Source organism: Balaenoptera borealis (assembly GCF_965194805.1).
Source record: "Balaenoptera borealis genome assembly, chromosome: 11".
Taxonomy (NCBI): domain Eukaryota; kingdom Metazoa; phylum Chordata; class Mammalia; order Artiodactyla; family Balaenopteridae; genus Balaenoptera; species Balaenoptera borealis.
Genome location: NC_138868.1, coordinates 14,596,439 through 14,617,782, shown reverse-complemented (window position 1 = coordinate 14,617,782; position 21,344 = coordinate 14,596,439). Strand labels below are relative to the sequence as shown.

General features: G+C 42.1%; 1 protein-coding gene across 13 annotated transcripts in view; it reads right to left on the bottom strand.

Annotated features, from left to right (window-relative positions):
* Window positions 1-21,344, bottom strand: part of AMBRA1 (autophagy and beclin 1 regulator 1) — a 182,584-nt gene that overhangs the window by 107,159 nt on the left and 54,081 nt on the right. For 9 of the 13 annotated variants that reach the window (XM_082340160.1, XM_082340161.1, XM_082340155.1 and 6 more), the window contains 2 exons: window positions 9,501-9,587; window positions 5,246-5,425 (listed from right to left, as the gene is read on the bottom strand). The exons of 2 other annotated variants lie outside the window; for them this stretch is intronic. In XM_082340160.1, the coding sequence (XP_082196286.1) occupies window positions 5,246-5,425; window positions 9,501-9,587 (267 nt within the window). The remainder of the gene's footprint in view (window positions 1-5,245; window positions 5,426-9,500; window positions 9,588-21,344) is intronic. 2 more of the 13 variants (XM_082340166.1, XM_082340158.1) reach the window with 1 other exon arrangement.

Below are 21,344 nucleotides of genomic sequence, written 5' to 3'. Positions count from 1 at the left end.
AAGGGAATTCCTGACATGCTCCATGCTGTTTCATGTTTCTATGACTATGCATTTATTTGCCTTTCTTCTAAGTATATCTGGAGAAAAGTCCTATTTTAAGACTTTCTCTTTTATAAACCCACGCTGTAAAAAACAATCAACCACCACAAATATCAATTAAATGAAATTATTTAAAACTCTGGTAAAAAGGAAGTGAATGGTTTCTTATCTCATCTCACTTTAAGAACTACTTCTATACAATACCACCACTCAATAACTGTAGCTGGTTGCCTGATCCTTGACTGCTTTGGCAGGTTCCAGTCTGTAAAGAGAATAGTCACTTTACAGCGTGTTCCCTTATAGTTTCTCTTGCACTTCTAATATCAAAGAGATTATGGTCTGTAAGTCAAAGGAAGAGACAAAGGCAACCCCATTTCAGAATGAAGTACACGACTTCTTGCTCTGAAGATCTGCCCTTCCCTTTCTCGGCTACAAGTAACATATCTGCTATTAGTAGTCACTGACTCCCACAGGAGTCCTGGAAATTTGGGGCACAGAAGAGAGAGCAGGGGTAAACACTACCAAGGACATGTGGCTTCACTCTCCTGGAATTTCTAGCCATGAGAACTTGACACAAGTATATGAGTCTCACAAAGCTGTCAGGATTTCACCTATAGACAGATGATAAGAGTAACATCATCGGGTTTCTAACATATTTTCTTTGTGTGACTCAATTAAATTTCAGTAATGGCAAAAGGGCAGATGAAGAATATTAAATTCTGAACTATAAAGGCGAGTAACTTCTATGCCACACCCAATCAGATGGCAGAACTGAGTGACAGCCTTCAGAACTGTCCTCGGCTACATTATGTACCAAGAAGACCTTTTAATGACTTCCTTGCTAGAAGGTGTCTAGCAAGCGGACCATGACAGCCTTCTGGTTGAGGCTCCTCCGCACATGTGTATGTGGTACTGCTAGAACATATCATGCCAAACTAAGGAACCAGGACCCATCTTGGGCAACCAGAAATGACTGTCATTCATTTCACAATGAAACAGTTTTGCATATTTGGTCACAATATGGATTTCTGGGTAAAAGGAACCCAAATACAACGAGATAAATTAGAAGAGTTAATAAAATAAATGTAACTGACTTCAAGACACTTCATCTGAAAGACTAGGCTGAAAGACCAGAATTCTCACTGAGATGTTTTCCCCAAGTACAGACCAGTGCCACAATTGTGAATGAAGGACTTGTTCTCTCTGTGCTGGCAACAATTTTTAAGAAGTTGAGGGACCTCCCTGGTGGTCCAGGGGTTGAGAATCTGCCTTCCAATGCAGGGGACACGGGTTCGATCCCTGGTCGGGGAACTAAGATCCCACGTGCTGTGGGGCAACTAGGCCCGCGCGCTCTGGAGCCCACGCACCACAACGAGAGAGCCCGCACGCTGCAACTGCTAAGCCCACGCACTCTAAGAGCCCACGCGCCACAACTAGAGAAAAGCCTGCGTGCTGCAACAAAGAGCCTGCGCACTGCAAAGAAAGATCCCGTGTGCCGCAACTAAGACCTGATGCGGCCAAATAAATAATTAAAAAAAAAAAAAGAAGTTGAATATAATTACGCAGTGTTGGAGATATTTGTGAGTGATCTAATCTGAAGCTTCTCCAGTTCTGACTGTCATTAGCTCAGGGTATCCTTGCCTTGGAAGGCAAAGCAAGTAAAAAAAAGAGGCAAGAAGATGAACTGGAGATGATTCTAGGATTATAATTACATTTAGAATAACAGATAAAATGAGGGGGGGGGGTGAGGGTAGCTTGAACAACCGTCATAAAGTCACAGGTACCACCTCTTTTGCAGGTCTTAGAAACTACGGGAACACAGCACTCAACCTGGGCTTCATAAAAGCCTCCCTCCCTCTTTCCAAAGGGATGGTGAAAATAAAAATGTGAGTTTTCCTTATGCTTATTTGCCATCTACATTCTAGCAGGTGGTCTGAGCTCAGACGGAGGCAGACAGCAGGGTCAGGGGCAGCCACACCTTTACCCTGCTTGTGAACATCTTTATGCAAAGACAGATGCTGAGGGCTTCAGGACAGACCTCCTGACAGCAGGTTTCTGGATGTCCTGTTTGTGCATTTTGATAAACACAGGGACCCTGCAGTCTCAATCCTTGCCGCAGACAGAGACAAATGACAGGAGAAGATGCCTGCCTGGGAAGATGGTCATTAATCCAGAGCACAAAAGAATAGAAAGTTTAACGTGATGTTGACCAACCTTCAAACCTATCTTACCTAGCGATAAATCTAGATAGTCTTGTTCCACAGCAAGCTCATGGAGCAAGGGCTCAAATATGGTTGTACATCATTTTTAAAGGTTTTTAAATCTGCAGGACACTAAAGTCAGACACTAAACATGCTTGCTCCTGATCTCTAATCTTAGACATGTCTGACTTTGGTCAAGCCTCTGTATCCTTATTTTAAAAAACACCACAATGAAATGAACAACTATCTCATTGGGTTATTATAAGGAGTAAACAAAATTTTAAAAGATATATGTATATTCGTATATTTATATATACTACAAATGTTGTGTATGTTATAAATTAGTATACATGAAAAATATGATAGCTGATACCTTTCATTCAATGGATGATGAAAGAGAACCAAAAAAGATGGGATCTGCGTAACGTCTCCCTTTTGTTTTCTGAGGCCCCTATACACCTGGATGGGACAAGCTAGAGAATGGCAAAATGATCTATGACTTAGCAAATGGAAGGAGAGTGAAGAGGTCGGAGTGGGGTGGCAAAGGCAAGACCATGCTGTGCTGTGAAGGTGAGGAAACCCAGTAGAACAGTCTCTCTTAATGGTACCCTAAGTGTTAGGATTCCAGGCCATATCTAACTTAATCAGCTTCTCTGTACTTGAAAGAACTATAAATTATGACTGTATAAGCCTGTAACTTTCTTTCTAGTTATCAAAGCTGAGGAAAAGGACTGGGGCAGAGAAATTAAAATGGGCTGGTACATTCCCTAATTTCTCACTTTCTCTCTCCTCAGAGTACTTAGAAATTAAGAGAAGAGGCACAACCACAAGCAGCCCTCGGTTTACAGTAGGGGGAGGAGGGTGGGGAAAAAGACAGAGAAAGAATGAACAGACGGTAACTCAGCATCAACCAGCCAGCAACATCCTTCACTAGAAGACCTGGACTGCTAATATTGAGGTGACTAATCCACAGCTGCTATTAAAAACAAGATTATAGTCTGCTTCAGCCCCACAAGAAAGGCAAAGACCAAGGGGAGGGACTTTCGGAGGGGCTTTAGAGAAACCAGCCCATTGTTACTAACCAGGGAGCAATACAATGCTAAGTCAGTGCATTAAAGGTGAAGAGGGTGATGTAAATTCAGGCTGCGCTGAAGCCAGGGGGAGGCAAGCCAGGGGGAGGCGAGAGCACAGGTGGGCTGTGGGGAGCACAGGGAGGAGGCAGTCTGACACAGGAAAATCAAGGGGGAAGGAAGGGGAAAGGGAGGAGGTGGTAACAGAAGAAAGAGAAGGTAAGATGAGAACAGAACATTTTAAACTAACCCAGAACTCCACTGTGAAGGACAAGTCACGAGGCAAGATACAGCTCAAAGGCATGAGCCCCACGTTTCACCACTGCGAAGAGATAACAGCCTTCCAAACATGCGTGGAGAGAGGGCTATGCAATCTGCACTGACTCCCAGAGCTCCACGGGATTACCGAGGCTTTTCAGCAGCACTAAGTCCCAGCAGCCTTGGCACTGTGCGTTGAAACTGCTTCCCTGAATAGACCCCGGTGCTGGAAAAATAATCATTTCTACAGGGGAACATATTTCCCTACAGGTGTCTGCCTGGCTAAAGGAGTGGAGACCCTCCCTTCACTGCTGTGCCCACGTCCATCTTCCCCCAGCGGGGACTTAAGGCAGAAGGACACATCTGAGAGTCACAGAGCAGCTGGGCCCTTCTCCCACCACCCCTGCTCCGTTTGCCACAGCACAGCTGTTTGAGGGCATCCCTGCATTTCTTTCACATTTACATCTTCCGCAGACGAATGAGCCTCCCATTGAGTGTTCCTTCTGCTTCCCAGTACACAATTGGCCAGTGTGTTTAAGGATTGTCTCGGGAAGGCCAATTGGTACAAAGGGTGTTCCCACCTTCTTGGTCCTCTCTGGCAAAGATATTTCTCAAACACTTCATAAAGCTCCACTGCAAGATGGCTCCTGGGGAACTATTCATTCAGCTCACGAAAGAGGAAGGTGGAAGGGAGGCAGGAGCTCTTAAGATCCCAGACCTGACCAGGCTATGTCAAGATGAAGGGGAAAAAAAAGGAAGATGACTGACAGGCTGCCCTATTCCAGTACTGCCAGCAAAAAAGACGGGGAAAGAAAAATGTTTAACCACCCTTCCCTCTTATTCTGCATGTTTTGAGAATATCAAAATATAGGAATCAAAGCAAGAGCCAAATGTCCAATTTGGTACAAGCCAGGAAAGCTCAGTTTCAGGATGGAAAGAAACACAATGCATGGCTAGAAAGGTCAGGAGCAGCAGGTCAGAGAATGTAAAACCCAGCAGGAAGATTGGGGAGCTTGATCTTGGAGCCCGGGGCTGACGCTGCTCCTTTAGCTCACCCCCGTACCCCAGCCAACCGCTCAAAGAGACTAGAAGAGCAAGGAATCACCTCTCAACCCCCATGTTCATTTGACAGGCAACCTCCAAAGGATCCTTACTGGGGGTGGAGGGAGACCGAGAACGTTTAGGGGCAAGGGAGTAGGACCTCAGAGAAGCAGTGTGATTAAGGGTACTGAGAGAATCTGTCTCCTAGGGAAATCCGAGTATTGTCTTTGTTGTTAATCTCTGTATCTACTCTGCTTAAGAGAAAAAACACCAACCCTCCTGCCTCCCTGATGTTATGAAGACAGTCCACATGAAGCACTTCCACAATCACTGTTCACGCAAACGGGAAATTAAAAAGTTGCCTAAAGAGCAGCGGCCGTCTTCTCCCAGCCTGGCCTGGGGCCCAATGGGCTGTCTCTTCCCAGAGGCTTCAGGGAATCAGCAGTGCAACTACCAGAGGTGGGAGTGCCCTGGGCATTTTAACCCTCTGTCCCTCACCCCATCCTACTTCTCATAAATAATAACTTAGGGGTTTGAAGCAAGAATGTCAAACCACTATTGCTCAGACAGTGGCCAACTTGGAAGCACTCACAGCTCGGGAGGAGGGGGAAGAAAGCAAGTTGAATATATACTTACTCAAAGTCCTCAAATTCCAAGTCGGTTCCCTCTACTGATGGACCCTGGTTGTCTGAGGAAGAGGAGGCGGTGGAAGAACGGAGGCGGTTCTGCTGGTAGCGCATAGAGCGCTGGCGGATACTGTCTCTCCGTGAGAGATACTGGATCATCCTCTGGGCATAGTACGCAGCAGGAGATAATCTGAGAGAAACAGAGATGAACAAACACAAACTAGCACTAATGTGGGGAATACTGTGAAAGACAGTAAATTCAGCTTTCCCATCACATCTCCCTGCTGAGGCGAACTCTGGAGACATGAGAAATAAACGGCATTTAACTCACCAGGAGGTTTGTACTGCACAATATGCTTATCAGACTACCACCAGTGTTTCTGTTCTGAGATAAGGCAAACAGGCTGTTTAATCAGTCATCATCTGATCAACAGCTGCCCCTTCCAAGAGTTTAACACTGGACCTTTCCTTCAGTTTCTTAAGGGACCTCTTTTAACTTCTCAGGGTGCCCTTTATACAGATTCGCAGATTTTCCTTAATCATCCATATTCAAAATATAAGAAATGAAAGGGACCACAGCTTCTTTCACTTTACAGATGAGAAAACAGGTCAAGAGATGGTGAACCCGAGATGACTAAAGAAGGCATCTTCAGGCATCACCTTCACCAGGACTCCTTTCTTCTCCAACAAATACTTGTCACTCCAGATTTGTCCTAGCTCCTTAAGAGTATCCCTTTGAACCTCTTATCTCTCCTTTACAGATTATCCAGATATTTTAACATAGAGAAAATATTCAGGATAGAGACTGAGAGTAAAATATACTCAGGAGAACAGAAAATCTAAAAGAAAAAAACAGATTTTTTCTATTTCTTACGACAGAGCATCAGAGGCTATGTGGGCACTGAGCAACACAGAAGACAACAGTCACTCTTCTTCTTCTCCCTTACAATGGCTGTTCTCAGTAATTAGTGTTAAAAGACTTAATTTACTTTAAATTAGTAAAAAGTCTATATTCTTCCAGCTATGGTTCAGCGTCTTCATACTCCATGAAAATATCTAGTGTCCTATACAATTTGCACATTCCCTTCTTTCTCAAGTTTTTCCTCCATCTTTCACAATGCATATAATTTGAGGCTGTGAACTGAGAAGAACAGTAACAGAAAAATGTTTTATATATAATATTAAGTGGATTACTAAGAAATTTCAAGATTTAAAACCTGCCCAAGACCTAAAACCTGCCAACTTTGATTCAACAATTCCACTAGTAATTTTATCCTACAGAAACACACCAGGGTACGAAGGGATATATATACTGCTGGCACTAGTGAAAAACTGGGAAACACCCCAAATGCCCACCAACAGATTAAATAAATTATATCTATACAAAGAAACACTATATAACAATTGAAAAGAACATCCCTACATATGCACAATGAAAGTCCCCTAAAATAAAATTTTAAGTGGGGGAAAAATTAAAGAATGGTATGTATATACTAATATGTATATACAAATATTTATTTCTGTAATTAGAACAAAAAAATGAAACACAGCAATCCTGACAAGGATTTCGAGGGACCTTAACGTCTATAATGCTTGAATACAGAAGGAAAAAAAAGCACGTAACTTTTTTTTTTTTTAATGGAAATCTGGAAAAACTGATTGAGAATGGAAATGGAAATACTTACATCCAAATGGTACGAAAAGTACTTACAAACATCTTGCTGCCTGACCTTTCATTACCCCTGGACAAAGTAAGCCTCTAGGTAAATCCTCAGTAAATCTAATCACTCAGACCAAAGGAGATCCTGCAGTCAACTGCTACACGAAACAGGGCTGCCTCTGAAATGCCTGTCATCAGGGGTGGTGTCCTTCTGGCCAACCATCAAACAGAATTTCCAAGCAGCCCAGGTGACAATCTTTGGAACTCAGAAGTCTGTGTTATGGAACAATATGCTGCATTTGGCACCTCTGAATCCAAATTGTCTTTATACAGTAGGTGGGCATGGGACGTACAGAGGCCTTGGCCAAGATCATCAGAGTATAAGATTTAAAGTTTCAACTTGTGGAACTTTCACTGTCTCTTTGGGCACCTGTTCCCATGCATTTGGCAAGGATGAATCAAGAACCCTAAATTTTCAACAGACAGAAGCCAATACTCTTGAGTTGTTCCTATAGCTACCAAATATACAGAAATCTTCCAGTAGAAATCAATAGTTGTTGGTTAAATTCTCAAGTCAGTCAGAGCAGAAAAGAATGTTAAAAAAAAATTTTAAGAGGAGAATGAAGATTCTTTTTTTAGAAAACATTCTGAAAAGTGACCATAAATACACTCATTACTGAGTTGATAGCCTACCTTAACTAATGGAAAAATTATATTATGGTGATAGAGGTAGAAATAATGTTGATGCTGACAACAATAAATAAAGATTGTCCTTTTATGTAGGGGTAAAAATTCAGCACTAGGTAACCTCAGTTGTTTAATTTCACCATTGGACAGGAATTCCCTAAGCTACAAAACTGTGCATCAATGGTAAAGAAAAATGGATTCACAATCATTAAGTACAAGTACATCACAGCTTCATCTTTTTAGGTATCCAGAGGGAAGCTAAGGATCTGAATGCTGACATGTCTCATAAAGGCTTTGACCTATATATATTAGGCAGGGTGAAATCTAAGAGGAAAAAGAAATTAAACAACCAGTAATGAGGTAACAATCATCCTCCTACTGAAGAGTGGATAATTATCAAACTCTAAAAGTGTTCCAAGTGAATATTTTAAATAACTCCTCAAGTTTTCTTCAAGAAAGAATACTTCCCCCTCCAAAAAACCCTTTTTTGTGTTTAAAGGGAAAACGTAAAAATAACAACACCACAAAGTCTGGCCTTTCTGTGATAAAGAGATCTGAGTAGGAATAAATAACAAATTTATTACATGAAAGGAGGACAAAGAATGGTCTTTAAGAGTCACCATTAAACTTTGTCAGGTTAAAAATTCTGGGGATGAGATTCCCATTACTGTCCTAAAAGAAACTGTTTCACAGCAAGAAGTTCTCTCAGGGTTTCAAAGAATTTGATTCATGCAAAATATTTCCTTCTCTTATTTAGGGCTTATTACTTTCAAATATGACTAGAGACTAACGTAAACTTCCTTGTTTCAGTCATCATCTAAGTTGCCTACCCGTTTTAAAGTCATCAATCCCCATGTTCCCTGATCTGCCATTTCTGGGGTACGGAAAAGGAAGTAAGAGGATAACAGGGAATCTTTTCACTAGTATCTCAGAAGGAATGCTCGGTATCATGACATATCTGTAGTAACAACAAAATCACTCAATAACCTTGGAAACAACTTGATCTAGAGGTTTCTGCAGACTTGAAATTCTTAATCTACAGCAAAGCTCATTTAGCCTTTTCTGACCTACACTCTTAACTTCAACCCCACCATTATAAATTACCCTCTTCTTTTGGCAAAGCCTCACAATGTGCGGTCTGCTGTTGCTAAAGAATGTGCAGGTTATCTATCCCCCTTTCGGATCATTAACTGAATTATTAAGTCCTGCTGTGACAACCCCGAAGGGCTGCTCACTATAAATAAATGTTATATATCAACTCAACACCCCATCCTCAGTCCTGAGTTACCAGTATAAGGTAAAGGCGGGCCTTAAACTCATCTGAATTCTTTTCTTTTTATCTCTTCAAGAACTTTTCAAATGCCTTCTAATGGGGGTAAGGCAAGCACTTTAATAATATGTCAACTTGTTTTATTCAGTTACCCTTTTGTCAGTCATCTCTTCCGTCACATAGTCTCCAAAACTTCAACATCTGAATGAACTTGGTTTCTGCCTTTTGATGTTTTAAATACTCTCTCAAATGAGAGAGAATTGTTTGTTTTTAATTTGTGATTTCCCTATTAATAAAAACTTTTGTTTCCCTTTTGGCTGTCCATCTGAATGGCAACAGCCTCTCTGATGAGCAGAAAAGAAATATCCTGTGACTCTGCCAATAACCTCCTCAGGTCCCTCCTCTAGTGTCCCACTTACAAAAATGAGCCCCAAAGGACAAGGGCTCAGTCACAACCCTCTGTCACCAGAGATTCTGTTCACTTACCTGTAATACTTCCCAATCACCTGAACCACCTGTCTCAAAACTGTAACTGAAGAGTAAAAGAGCACCAGGACCAGAGAGGCACAGAATGGGGCTTCCAACAGCTTGGCAACCCCAAGGGCAGTCCCTCCCCCCACCTAGTGCCATTTCTCACTTTGGCCTTACCTCGCTGGGTCTGGGTAAATTGGGTGCTCTCTGGATCCTGCTCCATCATAACGGGATAATGAAATGAGGGAAGACTCCAGCAGCCTCCTAGCAGAGATTAAAAAAATGGCAATAATCCCTGTCAATTACCAACTCAGAGGTCATTCATAAGGAAAAATGGGGGGGGAGAGATAAATAACATCCCCCTTTGCAGCTAGCTAACACCTCTTATCTGGGATCACACCCTTCCTATAAGCACTTAGAGGCATAAGTAAATGAAGAGCTCCAGAGCTCCTACACTGGATATGGCCACTGTATCATGCTGAATACTGCTCTTCTGTGAGAAATGAACAAGTGCTTTAGAGACATGATCTTATTTCTATTTGCAGTACCTCCAATAGACAAATAGGAGGTTGGGATGAACATGGGACAGGAAAGTGAGGCATACCTAGAGACTATCATGTAGTGCCAACATTTACCTTGGTGTTCAGTTCCTGCATGTCATCCTAATCCACGGCCCCTCATCTTCTACGCATTCTGCTCTGCCCACACCCTTTCTGTGAGTACTCCTACGGCTCTCTTAACAACTGATAAAAATCTCTAACTATATAATCTAGCCCAACTGTCAATTCAATGATCGTATGTGTTACACACATATTTTACTGAGCACTTTTTTAGTGCCAGGCAAATACTAAGCACTTCACACGTACTTCTTTATTTAAACCTCACCACAGCCTGGAAAGGTAAGCATTACAATACATATATGAGATCAATGGGCCTGGAAGTTCAGTGTATTGCACTGCAGCACACAGCTACCAAGTGATAGCACCAGGACGCCAGTGAAGGCCTGTCAACTCCAAAATGCTTCAAACCACTATGTACATGTATCCACTGTGAGTCCCAGCTAGAATGCAGGTCCAGTATCACTGGCTCTTCCCATTTATTTAAGAGAAGCCAAAAATCTGGACTTTTGCATGAAATCTCCTGTTACATTTTAGCTAAAACATTTTTTTCCTTTTCGGACAGGAAGGGCCAGTTAAAACACATCTGACAAACATGGCTCAGGGCCCCCCAGTTTGCCATGTCTGCCACACTGCTTCCCAACTCAAATGTGCCTTGGCAGCCAATCAAGCTCCTGCCATAGAAGACATTTCAAAGGAAGTGGTCTCAGAAAGAAATGCATATTGTTCCTCTCCAGCAGCATTTTGCCTGGTTCTACCAGGAGCAGGTCTCCAGCTCCCTGCTGGACTCTTCTTTAAAGCAGATCTGCAGGATAAGGACAGCAGCTACCAATCTTTTCCAATTGAGTTAATTCAATTCACTGTTATTAAAACCAGGTGGCTTTAGGTATAGTCATGTTCAGTCACTTTATCCCAGCGACTGGCTCACCGAAGCATTTTCCGTAACAGCCTAGGAAAGAGATACAGCAGAGGCCCTGTCAACCTGACTTGCTACCTTTCCCACCCAGAAAAATAACTGTTACATGATGTTTTGGATCTAGACAAGGCTTATAATCCCCACACTTAGGACAAGTTAAATAGTCCTACCACTGAAGGGAGTGAATACAATGAAACCAATGAGGAAGAGAAGAAAGCAATAAAACACTTCTCTCTGGTTGAAAACCTGAATCCTCAATGATATCACTGTTTACAGCAGCAGAAATGCTGTGTTTCATCAATTCTAAGACACGCTTTCCCCCCCCACGTTTTAATGCGTCTGAAATTAGGATACATTTTATAATTGCGTGACGCAGTTTAATTGGCAGGATTTTTTTCTTTCATAGGAGCACATAAAATAATGGCATGTCTTTGAATCTTGAAATACGGACTATTTGTGAGAGGAAGGGATAGTGAGAGGTACACAGACTTGAGATAGAAGAAAAGCGAAATTTTGAGAAGAGTATCAATTTAAGCCTTCATATATTCACTACTAATAAATTTGTCCTATAGGAATTAGGTAGGAGCTGAAGAACAGAAGCAAGATGTGGGAGCAGCTGACTGTCCTGGAACACCCAGAAGCTTGTTCTATCCCAAAGGGTTCTGGAACGAGTCTTGAATTTCACTGAGCCCTGTCGTGTTACCCTCCAAATGGCTGCTTAATAAGCAGAGGCCCTTTGACAAGAGGCATCCTCCAGAGTGACCAACATATATCCTTCTTAAGTACTTCTGCCTGAAAAATGACCCTGCCAAATTAGGAGGCCAATATTACCCACTACTCTGCCAAGACAGTGATGGTACTCAAAGAAATGAGATGACTTTTTAGAGATGCTGTGAAGGAGATTCTTGAACCAGAAGAGCTTGGTTTAGACAATTTCAATTTTAATGATTCCATTTTATAATCCCGCAAACTCTACTTCCCACCCTAAATCCTTACCTTAATTAGGAAGGCGTCTTAAAACAGAGTTATACCAAAATGTTAAGTTTTGTCTCTGGGGAGTACCTGATGAGATTCTTCTGGAACATATATATATCCCCTGTGCCTACTTACTAGAATCTGTTGGCACCATTTGCTCCCCAGGCAATATAGTGGACTAGCAAGTCATACACATACGGCATCTTAACTGCTAATACACAAAATCAGGAGAGCCAATTACTGTGAATAGCACCCCCATACACGTATCACTGATGAAACATTAAGTTCTCTACAGTTACAACACAAACACTATCTGAGGGATTAAAAAACACTTCTCCAATTGGTGTTGAATAAAGAAAGAACGAGTAAATATCACCACCACTCCTAGGAAACTCAAAGAAAGATCTTTCTCTCTCACAGTTAGCTTCCTGCAAAGAGCCATAGATGGGGAAATGACACAAGAAAAAGGAATGGAATGGCAGCTGAGCGCTTTCTGCTCTGGCCACCACAAATTTCACTTGACAATGATCAATCAAGTAGTTGAGTAAGATGAAATCAGGTAAGATTTAGGATGGGCTCAGACAAGCTTGTTCAAGCTTGAAGCTACCATTTCATTCTGACCTGTTATTCAGAAATGTTTTAAAGAGTCATTGAAGCTCTGACAGAGGAAAAAAAACCTTTCTTTACAAGTTTGCTGGGTTTATTCTCTAAACCAGTGGTGTTCAAGTGAGGTACATCAGGGATTCTGCTCTTTTGATCCACTGGAGAACGGGAAGAAAACATTAGAACTTTTGATTTTAAATGTATAACCATAATGTCACACACACACACACACACACACACACACACACACACGCACAGGTTGCTCAAAAGCCTTTTACTAACAGAGGTTGTTTTTTTTTTAAGTCTAAAGGCCACTGTTCTATCAAACTACACACTACTTTAAGAAAATTCAATATTTAAGAGAATATAATAATCACAAATATATAAAATACAAAAACTATACATAAATAAAGGCATAACTATATTCACATACAGGTAGAGCAAAAGAGAGAAAATGATACAGCAAATGTGGTAAAATGTTAATATTTACGGAATGTGGGTGAAGAGTATATGGGAATTCTTTGCACTATTTTTGCAACTTTTCTGCAAGTCTGAAATTATTTCAAAATTTAAAATATCCAATATACAAAATCTAAAAGTAAACCACTGAAAACTAAAGAGAAAAATACTCATTTTCAAAAGAATTACTCACTTCTTAAAAAGAGTTTCTTCAAATAGCAAGTTGCCTCTAAAAAGCAGGTTTGACAAACTACAGGCACTGGGCCAGTTGCCTGTTTTTATAAATAAAGTTTTATCCAAACACAGCCACAACCACTCATTTAAATATTGTCTGTGGGGACTTCCCTGGTGGCGAAGTGGTTAAGAACCCGCCTGCCAAGGCAGGGGACACAGGTTCGATCCCTGGTCTGGGAAGATCCCACATGCCACGCAGCAACTAAGCCCGTGCACCACAAGTACTGACCCCACGTGCCCTAGAGCCCGTGCGCCGCAACTACTGAGCCCACATGCTGCAACTACTAAAGTCGGCACGCTCTAGGGCTCACGTGCCGCAACTACTGAGCCTGCGTGCTCCAACTACTGAAGCCCGCGTGCCTAGAGCCTATGCTCTGCAACAGAGAAGCCACCACAATGAGAAGCCCGCGCACCACAACGAAGAGTAGCCCCTGCTCACCACAACTAGAGAAAGCCCGTGCGTGGCAACAAAGACCCAACGCGGCCAAAAATAAATTAAAAAAAAATTTTTTTAATTAAAAAAAAAAGAAAAGTATTGTTTGTGGCTGCTTTGGAGCTAGGAAGGCAGAGTTGAGTAGTCCTGATAGGGAAAGGACTAAAATATTTACCACCTGGCCCATTACAGAAAAAAATCTGCCCACCCATGCTCTAAAATACTTGCTTACATAAAATCCCTTGAAAGATAAGGTGGAGTCACTAAGGAATGTAACAGAAAAACTTGAAATCAAAGTATTACACACTAGAATAAGTTATCAAAAATTAATATTAAGCCTTACTAAAATATAAGTCAATAGGAACACAATTCAAGCTGTAAAATTCCTAATATTTTAAATGAATACAACTATTTCTTCCTTCCCTAATTAATACTCTGAATATGTACAACGGTTCCCTAGATCAGCTGTATCCTTTGATGACTAGGAAGACAATAAAAAATAGTAGTAGAAGAAAGTTCTGGAAAAGAACAAAGTTGTCAGGGCAGATGAGGTGGGTTACCCAAAAGAAAAGAACCTTTGGGGAATTCCCTGGTGGTCCAGTAGTTAGGACTCCGTGCTTCCACTGCAGGGGGCAGGAGTTCCATCCCTGGTCAGGAACTAAGACCCCCACAAGCCGCAGAGTGCGGCTGGAAAAAAAAAAGAAAAGAAAAGAATCTTTGTTTCAAATTCAGTGGGTATCTGGGTGGAGAAGCAGAAAGTTTGGGTACCAGTCTAGACAAATAAACAAGCCAGTGACAACTCTTCCTTAATAAACAACTATATCCTAAAGATATTCTTTTAACTAATTGTCAGATCACAGAGAAAATCAACAAACTAAAGCCAACAAACATGTAGAGACCTTCTCCAATCACTGGAAACAATCAATTGTTAAAACTCTGTGACCTATATATACTTATAAGGAAAGTTGCTCTTAGAAGCTAAGATGCTGGTGCCCCATGCCTGAAGAGTAATTTCCCAGTCTGGCTCTGATGTCTGGGTGGCATCTGCTAGTTCAGTTCAGGGAAGCCAAACCCAAAGGAATAACTCCCTTCCACCTAGGAAATAAAATCCAAATTCCTCAGCTTGACACCCAAAGCCTTGCAGCCAAATTTCTCATTCCTTCTGAACATACTATATGCTCTGGTCCAATCGTTTTCAAACTTTTTGGTCTCAGAGTTCCTTTAACACTCTTAAAAATTATTGATGGGGCTTCCCTGGTGGCGCAGTGGTTAAGAATCCGCCTGCCAATGCAGGGGACAGGGGTTCGAGCCCTGGCCCGGGAATATCCCACATGCTGCGCAGCAACTAGGCCCGTGCGCCACAACTACTGAGCCTGCACTCTAGAGCCCAAGAGCCACAACTACTGAGCCCGCGTGCCTAGAGCCTGTCCGTGCTCCACAACCACAACAAGAGAAGCCACGACAATGAGAAGCCCGCGCACCGCAACGAAGAGTAGCCCCCGCTCGCCGCAACTAAAGAAAGCCTGTGCGCAGCAGTGAAGACCCAATGCAGCCAAAAATAAATAAATAAAATAAATTTTTTAAAAAAATTATTGATGACCCCAAAGAGTTTTGGTTTATATGGGTTTTATCTATCAATATGTACTATATTTGAAATTAAAACTGAGAAAAATTTAATACACAAGCACACATTCCATTGGCCATCAGAGTGATAACCTCATTACACATCACGTAGTGTCTAGAAAACTCCACTGAACACTCATGCAAGAGTGAGAGTGAAAAAGACAAAGAACATCTCAGTATTATAAACATAGTTTTGACTTCAGGGATCCCAGGCCACACTTTGAGAACTATTGCTCTAGCTAAACTAAACACACCCTCACTGTTTCACCTCTGTCTTTAGCTTGGCCATTTCTTCTTTCTGGAAAGTTCTTCCCCATCTCTGTCTGTAAAACTCCTTCAAGCTCAAATACCTGACTCCTCTAGCCAGAAGTTCACCCTTTCTTCCCCCACACCCTGTAGCATCTGAATCCTCTCTTAAAAGGCCTTCTCCCAAGTCACCTGTACTGCAGTTCCTTGTAAGTATGTCTTCTTCTCTCTGCTACTGGACTACAAGGTACATGAAAGCAAGTATTGGGTCCAAGTCATCTTTTTATCCCCATTAAAACTCACATCCTAATTAACACACAATAGGAGACCAATAAATATCTAAGTGAATAAATCAGCAGGCCTAAGTAGACTTGGAAAAATAAGCAAGAAGAAATATCTGATTGCCCCTCACTGACCCTGTGACTTTCAGACAAGGTTTCTAGATGTCCAAAAACTCACACTGAAATTCCTGAAGGAACTAGTTTTTCAGAAACTGCTTACATCACTCTTCATCCCTTCGGTCACTTAAGCCCTTCAGGTTGAAGTGCTGACATAGTTGTCCTGATAAATGCAGTGCAGCCTGGTCCCTAGGAGGCTTGTTAAGTCATGAAGTCAGAGGCTGGCTACTTGCCTGGGAAACTACCACTGATGCTCCTGGACAGCTTATTGCCGAAAGAGACCTCACAGGGGAAAGAGGGCAATGTTTTCAGGGGGATGAAGAGGTGGGAGGCCAAAGAAACTTGGATACAATATTGCCTTCTTCATTTCTGCATCTTGCTCAGCAAGCCCCAGATCTCTGCCTTGGCGCATGCCAGGGCTGGGAGATGACAAGCCCTTATTCTTTGTAAAAAATAATTGTGTGTTCTGAAACGACACTTCTATTATGATTTCCAAATTGACATCTCTGCTTTAAAGCGGAGGCATCCAAGCCTCCCCATTTCACACACTGGCAATTATCGCTTAAGTTATCCAATGATAGGCACTCCTCTGATCCCTGTAGGGCCCCCTAGTTCTAGGGGTGCACTTACAGCACATGATGCAGTTGCCAGCAGAGACTGGCAGGCAATTCCTGCCCCTGCTGTGGGGTAGACCAAGGCAAGGTGGCACTGCTAAAAGGCTAATAACCTCAGGAAAAAAACAGACATGCTACAGAAAGAGCTCACAGTGCGTTGTGTGGATCAGCCTTATTTTACCATCATCCAGGATAAACAATTCACAGGGCTCAAAGTAAAGCCTTTTACCAGAAAAACATCTTTACAAAACATTAACATATCCCTCAATGTCTCTGTGCAGCGAGCAATTGATGGCAAAATATAAGAGCACAACATAATGACAGACACCAAGAAGGAAGAAGGTGGAAACAATTCATACGGGGTGTGCAATTGTGTATCTAGCTATACGAAAGTCTTGCCTGAAAAGTCAGCCAGATCCCTCTTAGAACATCTGACCCTCTGCTGACCGTTAGGTACTTGGTTATTTTGATTTATTTATTTATTTTTTAATTTTTATTTTATGTCGGAGCATAGTTGATAGGTTATTTTTAATACAATTGTAAAATGATTGGTTGGCGCTATGCTTAGCTCCTGTATATCCTCAACATATCACACTATAGTTATGAAACTTCCATTAATAATAAAAACGCACTTTTGTCAGCATCTGAACTCAAAGGTCCAAGGTGATCTACATGGACATGTTTACTCTGTCTCCAATTCTTTCTCTCTGGGAGACTTGGGAGGTCTGCCCACAGACCACGGACATTTTTAAACTAGGAATTTAGATCAGAGGCTTTTCACCAAAGGATGAGTAGGATCATATCAATAACAAGTTCCGGAGCTAGTTCTGATATTCACATGCACACATACCAACAAGCAGCAGCCATGACATGCAAGTTTGGACTTTAATCAAGAGGCAGTTACTAGAGTCTGTCATACAGAGTGAAGTTAAGTCAGAAAGAGAAAAACAAATACCATATGCTAACACATATATATGGAATCTAAAAAAAAAATGGTTTTGAAGAACCTAGGGGCAGAACAAGAATAAAGACACAGAGGTAGAGAATGGACTTGAGGACATGGGGAGGGGGAAGGGTTAACTGGGACAAAGTGAGAGAGTGGCATGGACATATATACACTACCAAATGTAAAATAGATAGCTAGTGGGAAGCAGCTGCACAGCACAGGGAGATCAGCTCGGTGCTTTGTGACCACCTAGAGGGGTGGGATAGGGAGGGTGGGAGGGAGACGCACGAGGGAGGGGATATGGGGATATATGTATACGTATAGCTGATTCACTTTGTTATACAGCAGCAACTAACACAACAATGTAAAGCAATTATACTCCAATAAAGATGTTAAAAATTAAAAAAAAATTTTTAAAAGAGGCAGTGAATCCTAATTGACTGGTTTCTCCCCAAAACAAGAAGAGATTTACAGAATTCAACAATCCTGAATTCTCAGCTAATTTTTTAAAAATTTATTTTATTTATTTTTGGCTGCATTGGCTCTTAGCTGTGGCATGCAGGATCTTCATTGAGGCGTGCAAGGATCTTTCGTTGCGACGCACGGGCTCTTCTTGCGGCACGCGGCTTCTCTCTAGTGCTGTGTGGGCTTTCTCTTCTCTAGTTGCGGTGTGCAGGCTCCAGGGCTCATGGGCTCATGGGCTCTGTAGTTGTGGTGCATGGGTTCCAGAGTACATGGGCTCGGTAGTTTGCGGCACGCAGGTTCTCTAGTTGAGGTGCGCGAGCCCAGTAGTTGCAGCGCCCAGACTTAGTTGCCCCGTGGCTTGTGGGATCTTAGCTCCCTGACCAGGGATCAAACCCGCGTCCCCTGCATTGTAAGGCGGATTCTTTACCACTGGACCACCAGGGAAGTCCCCCTCAGCTAGTTTTATTCAGAATAATAGACAATTCCAAAAAAGTCTATCTCTAGACCTACTAATACTAGAAAGGATATATGATATAATCATTTACTGTTTCAATAACAGCACACCTTGCACATTTCTTCCCAGATGATTTTTCACATTCATATTCCTGACCTGAAATTTTAAAAACCCTCAACGAGGGCCATTCGTTCTACCAACCCTGGTATACTGCAAACAACATACTCTATGATATGAAGTAAAACCTTAGGGCCAACATCAGGAAGGCAAAGAGAAGTTAGTAAATGAAGCCTAACAAGAGAATGAGGAAAAAGGAATGCACAGTGGGCTGGGGCATTTATTTTTATTTTTATTTTTTTTATATTTATTTTTGGCTGTGTTGTGTCTTCGTTTCTGTGCGAGGGCTTTCTCTAGCTGTGGCAAGCGGGCCTCTATCGCGGCCTCTCTTGTTGCGGAGCACAGGCTCCAGACGCGCAGGCTCAGTAGTTGTGGCTCACGGGCCCAGTTGCTCCGCGGCATGTGGGATCTTCCCAGACCAGGGCGTGAACCCGTGTCCCCTGCATTAGCAGGCAGATTCTCAACCACTGCACCACCAGGGAAGCCCTCTGGGGCATTTATTAACCAGAGGCAAAGAGGCAGCCTTCCTGGCTGTCTGTTCAAGCAATTAGGTTTCTGGAGTCTATAGAAATAGAAAAGAGGGCAGAGACTCCAGCTGGGTCCCCAAACAATCCACTGTCAGCCCTTGAGCTAACCCAAAGCTCAGAGTACAATCACTTTTCTTATATCCTGGGCTCACTTTGAACTGCTTCTCTTAGTGACATTTGATTTTCACTGATTCACCTCTGGGGGTATACTACTTGCCCTTCCACCCTGATCCCGACCTCAGGAACCTTCTTGATTCCCTTTGGACTCAGCATTTGACTCCACTGGAATAATTTCTCTACCATTTCCCTCTGTCTAGACAACACGAAATTGTCATAAATGACACCTAAAGTACAATTAGGAGAAAACCTGCAATTTCCACTCTCCTCCCCCGTTTCCCAAAAGAATTGCACATGCATGTCAATCAGTAGTACCATGAAGATTAACTCTGTGGAGCCTGGAAGCCATTTAATTTCCAGCTTGCTAAATATTATGCATTCCCCCCCACTCCACTATAATTAGAAGATCTAAATTGCCTTCTTTTCTCTAGCACTAATGGTTATAATCTCAGAGATCTGAATGCCTGCTGAATCGATACCTGGGTAGAAAGTCCTTACACTTTACGCAGCTGCATTTTATTTAGCGGAATCAGACAAAAGCAAAAAGACAAGGCAAAAGAGAAGAGAGGCAATGAGAGAAAGGCATGACTCAAGAGCATCAGAACCAGGCAGTACGATTATAACTATTATAAAAATAAGATAGTTTGAAGCCACTGCCAGTTCCTTGTGAAATGTAATATCAAAAAACAGCAAGGTCAGGGGACAGAAAATCATGAAATAACTTATCAATGGTTTTCAGTGGGAGGGGGTTCCCCCCAGGAAACCTATGTCTGGATACATTTTGGTAGTTGCAGCTGGGTGGGGGGAGTACACTGGCATCTAGTGGGTAAAGGCCAGGGATGCTGCTAAACGTCCTATGATGCATAGGACAGCTCCCCCCTCCTCCACCACAATAAAGAATTGTCCAGCCTGAAACGTTAATAGTGCTGCTTTTGAGAAACCCTCTGACACATCCTAACAGTCTGAGATTAACGAAGGGAAACTGAATAACTAATATATGAGGCAAATCCATGCTTTAGCTTTAGAAACAAATTGCAGTTTAACTCATCAACTTGTGTCACTTATTAGCTGTGTGACCTTGGGCAAGTTCATTAACCTCAGCGTCCAAATTTAATGGGAAATGCCTATTTCACAAGGTTGTTACGATTAAGTAAGAACATAAGTATAGTAGCCAGTACACAGTCTAATAAATAATGATTATTTTTTTCTTCCCTCGATTACAATTCCCAAAGTACCTGCAGGGAACACCTAGCCACCCAAGTCACTATGCCTACAAAGGTGGTTTCCTAGAAAGACATGTGTTGAAGAAGGACCGGTACTATAAAGGCAGAAACATGGGTATCTCAGCCCTAAGAATCACATAAGCCTCACCCAAATAAACCAACAAGAGCAGTTAGTCAACCATCCACCAATCTGGCTATTGGCCCATCCAACCACTGATTCAAACCACAAATAATTATTGAGTGTCTATTATTGGGTATATATTAGTACATAAAATAGATATGGTCCCTGGAGTAGCTAGTATCTGAAGATGGACTCCGAAGAATCATACTTCTTGGTATTCTTGCCCTTGTGTGGTCTCCTCCCACACTGAATCTGGACCAGCCTGTTAATTGCTTTAATCAAGAAAACGTGGTGAAACATTAAAAAAAAAAAAAAAACTTGAGTTCTGGGACTAAGCCTTTTTGAGAACTGACAGCTTCCAGTTCCTCCCTCTTGGAACTGTCACTTTTGGAAGCACTAAGTAAGCCACCACATAAAAAGTCTGGTTACTCTACTGGAGAGGCCATATGGAGAGAGGAGCCCTTAATAGGCCTAGCTGCTCCAAATGAGCCTCCAGATGACTCCAGAGAGACCTCAAGCAAGACCAGCAGAACTTCCCAGCTGAGCCCAGTCTACCCAAAGAACAATGACAGATAATAAAATTGTTACTTTAAGTCACTAGTTTTGTTTTTTGGTTGGTTATGCATCAGTAGATGAATGAAATAGTTCCTGATCTTCTAGAACTTTCAAGCTAGTTACAACAGCAGCATTAAAAGTTAGTTTACAAGGGAAACTCGGCTACCAAAACAAAACACCAAACAAGACATTTGGAAAGGGAGCTTAAACAATAAAACTCAGTGCAAACTTGCTCACTGTCCAAAGCATGAGGTCTTGGTACTGGTCAAAAGGGTGAATGTCAATTTAGAAAGACTTTCTACTCTTTTCTACCTGTCTCAATCAGGCTCTCCTTTTTGAAACACACTTCTGCCCTGGATGGCTCCCTCTCAATACAGA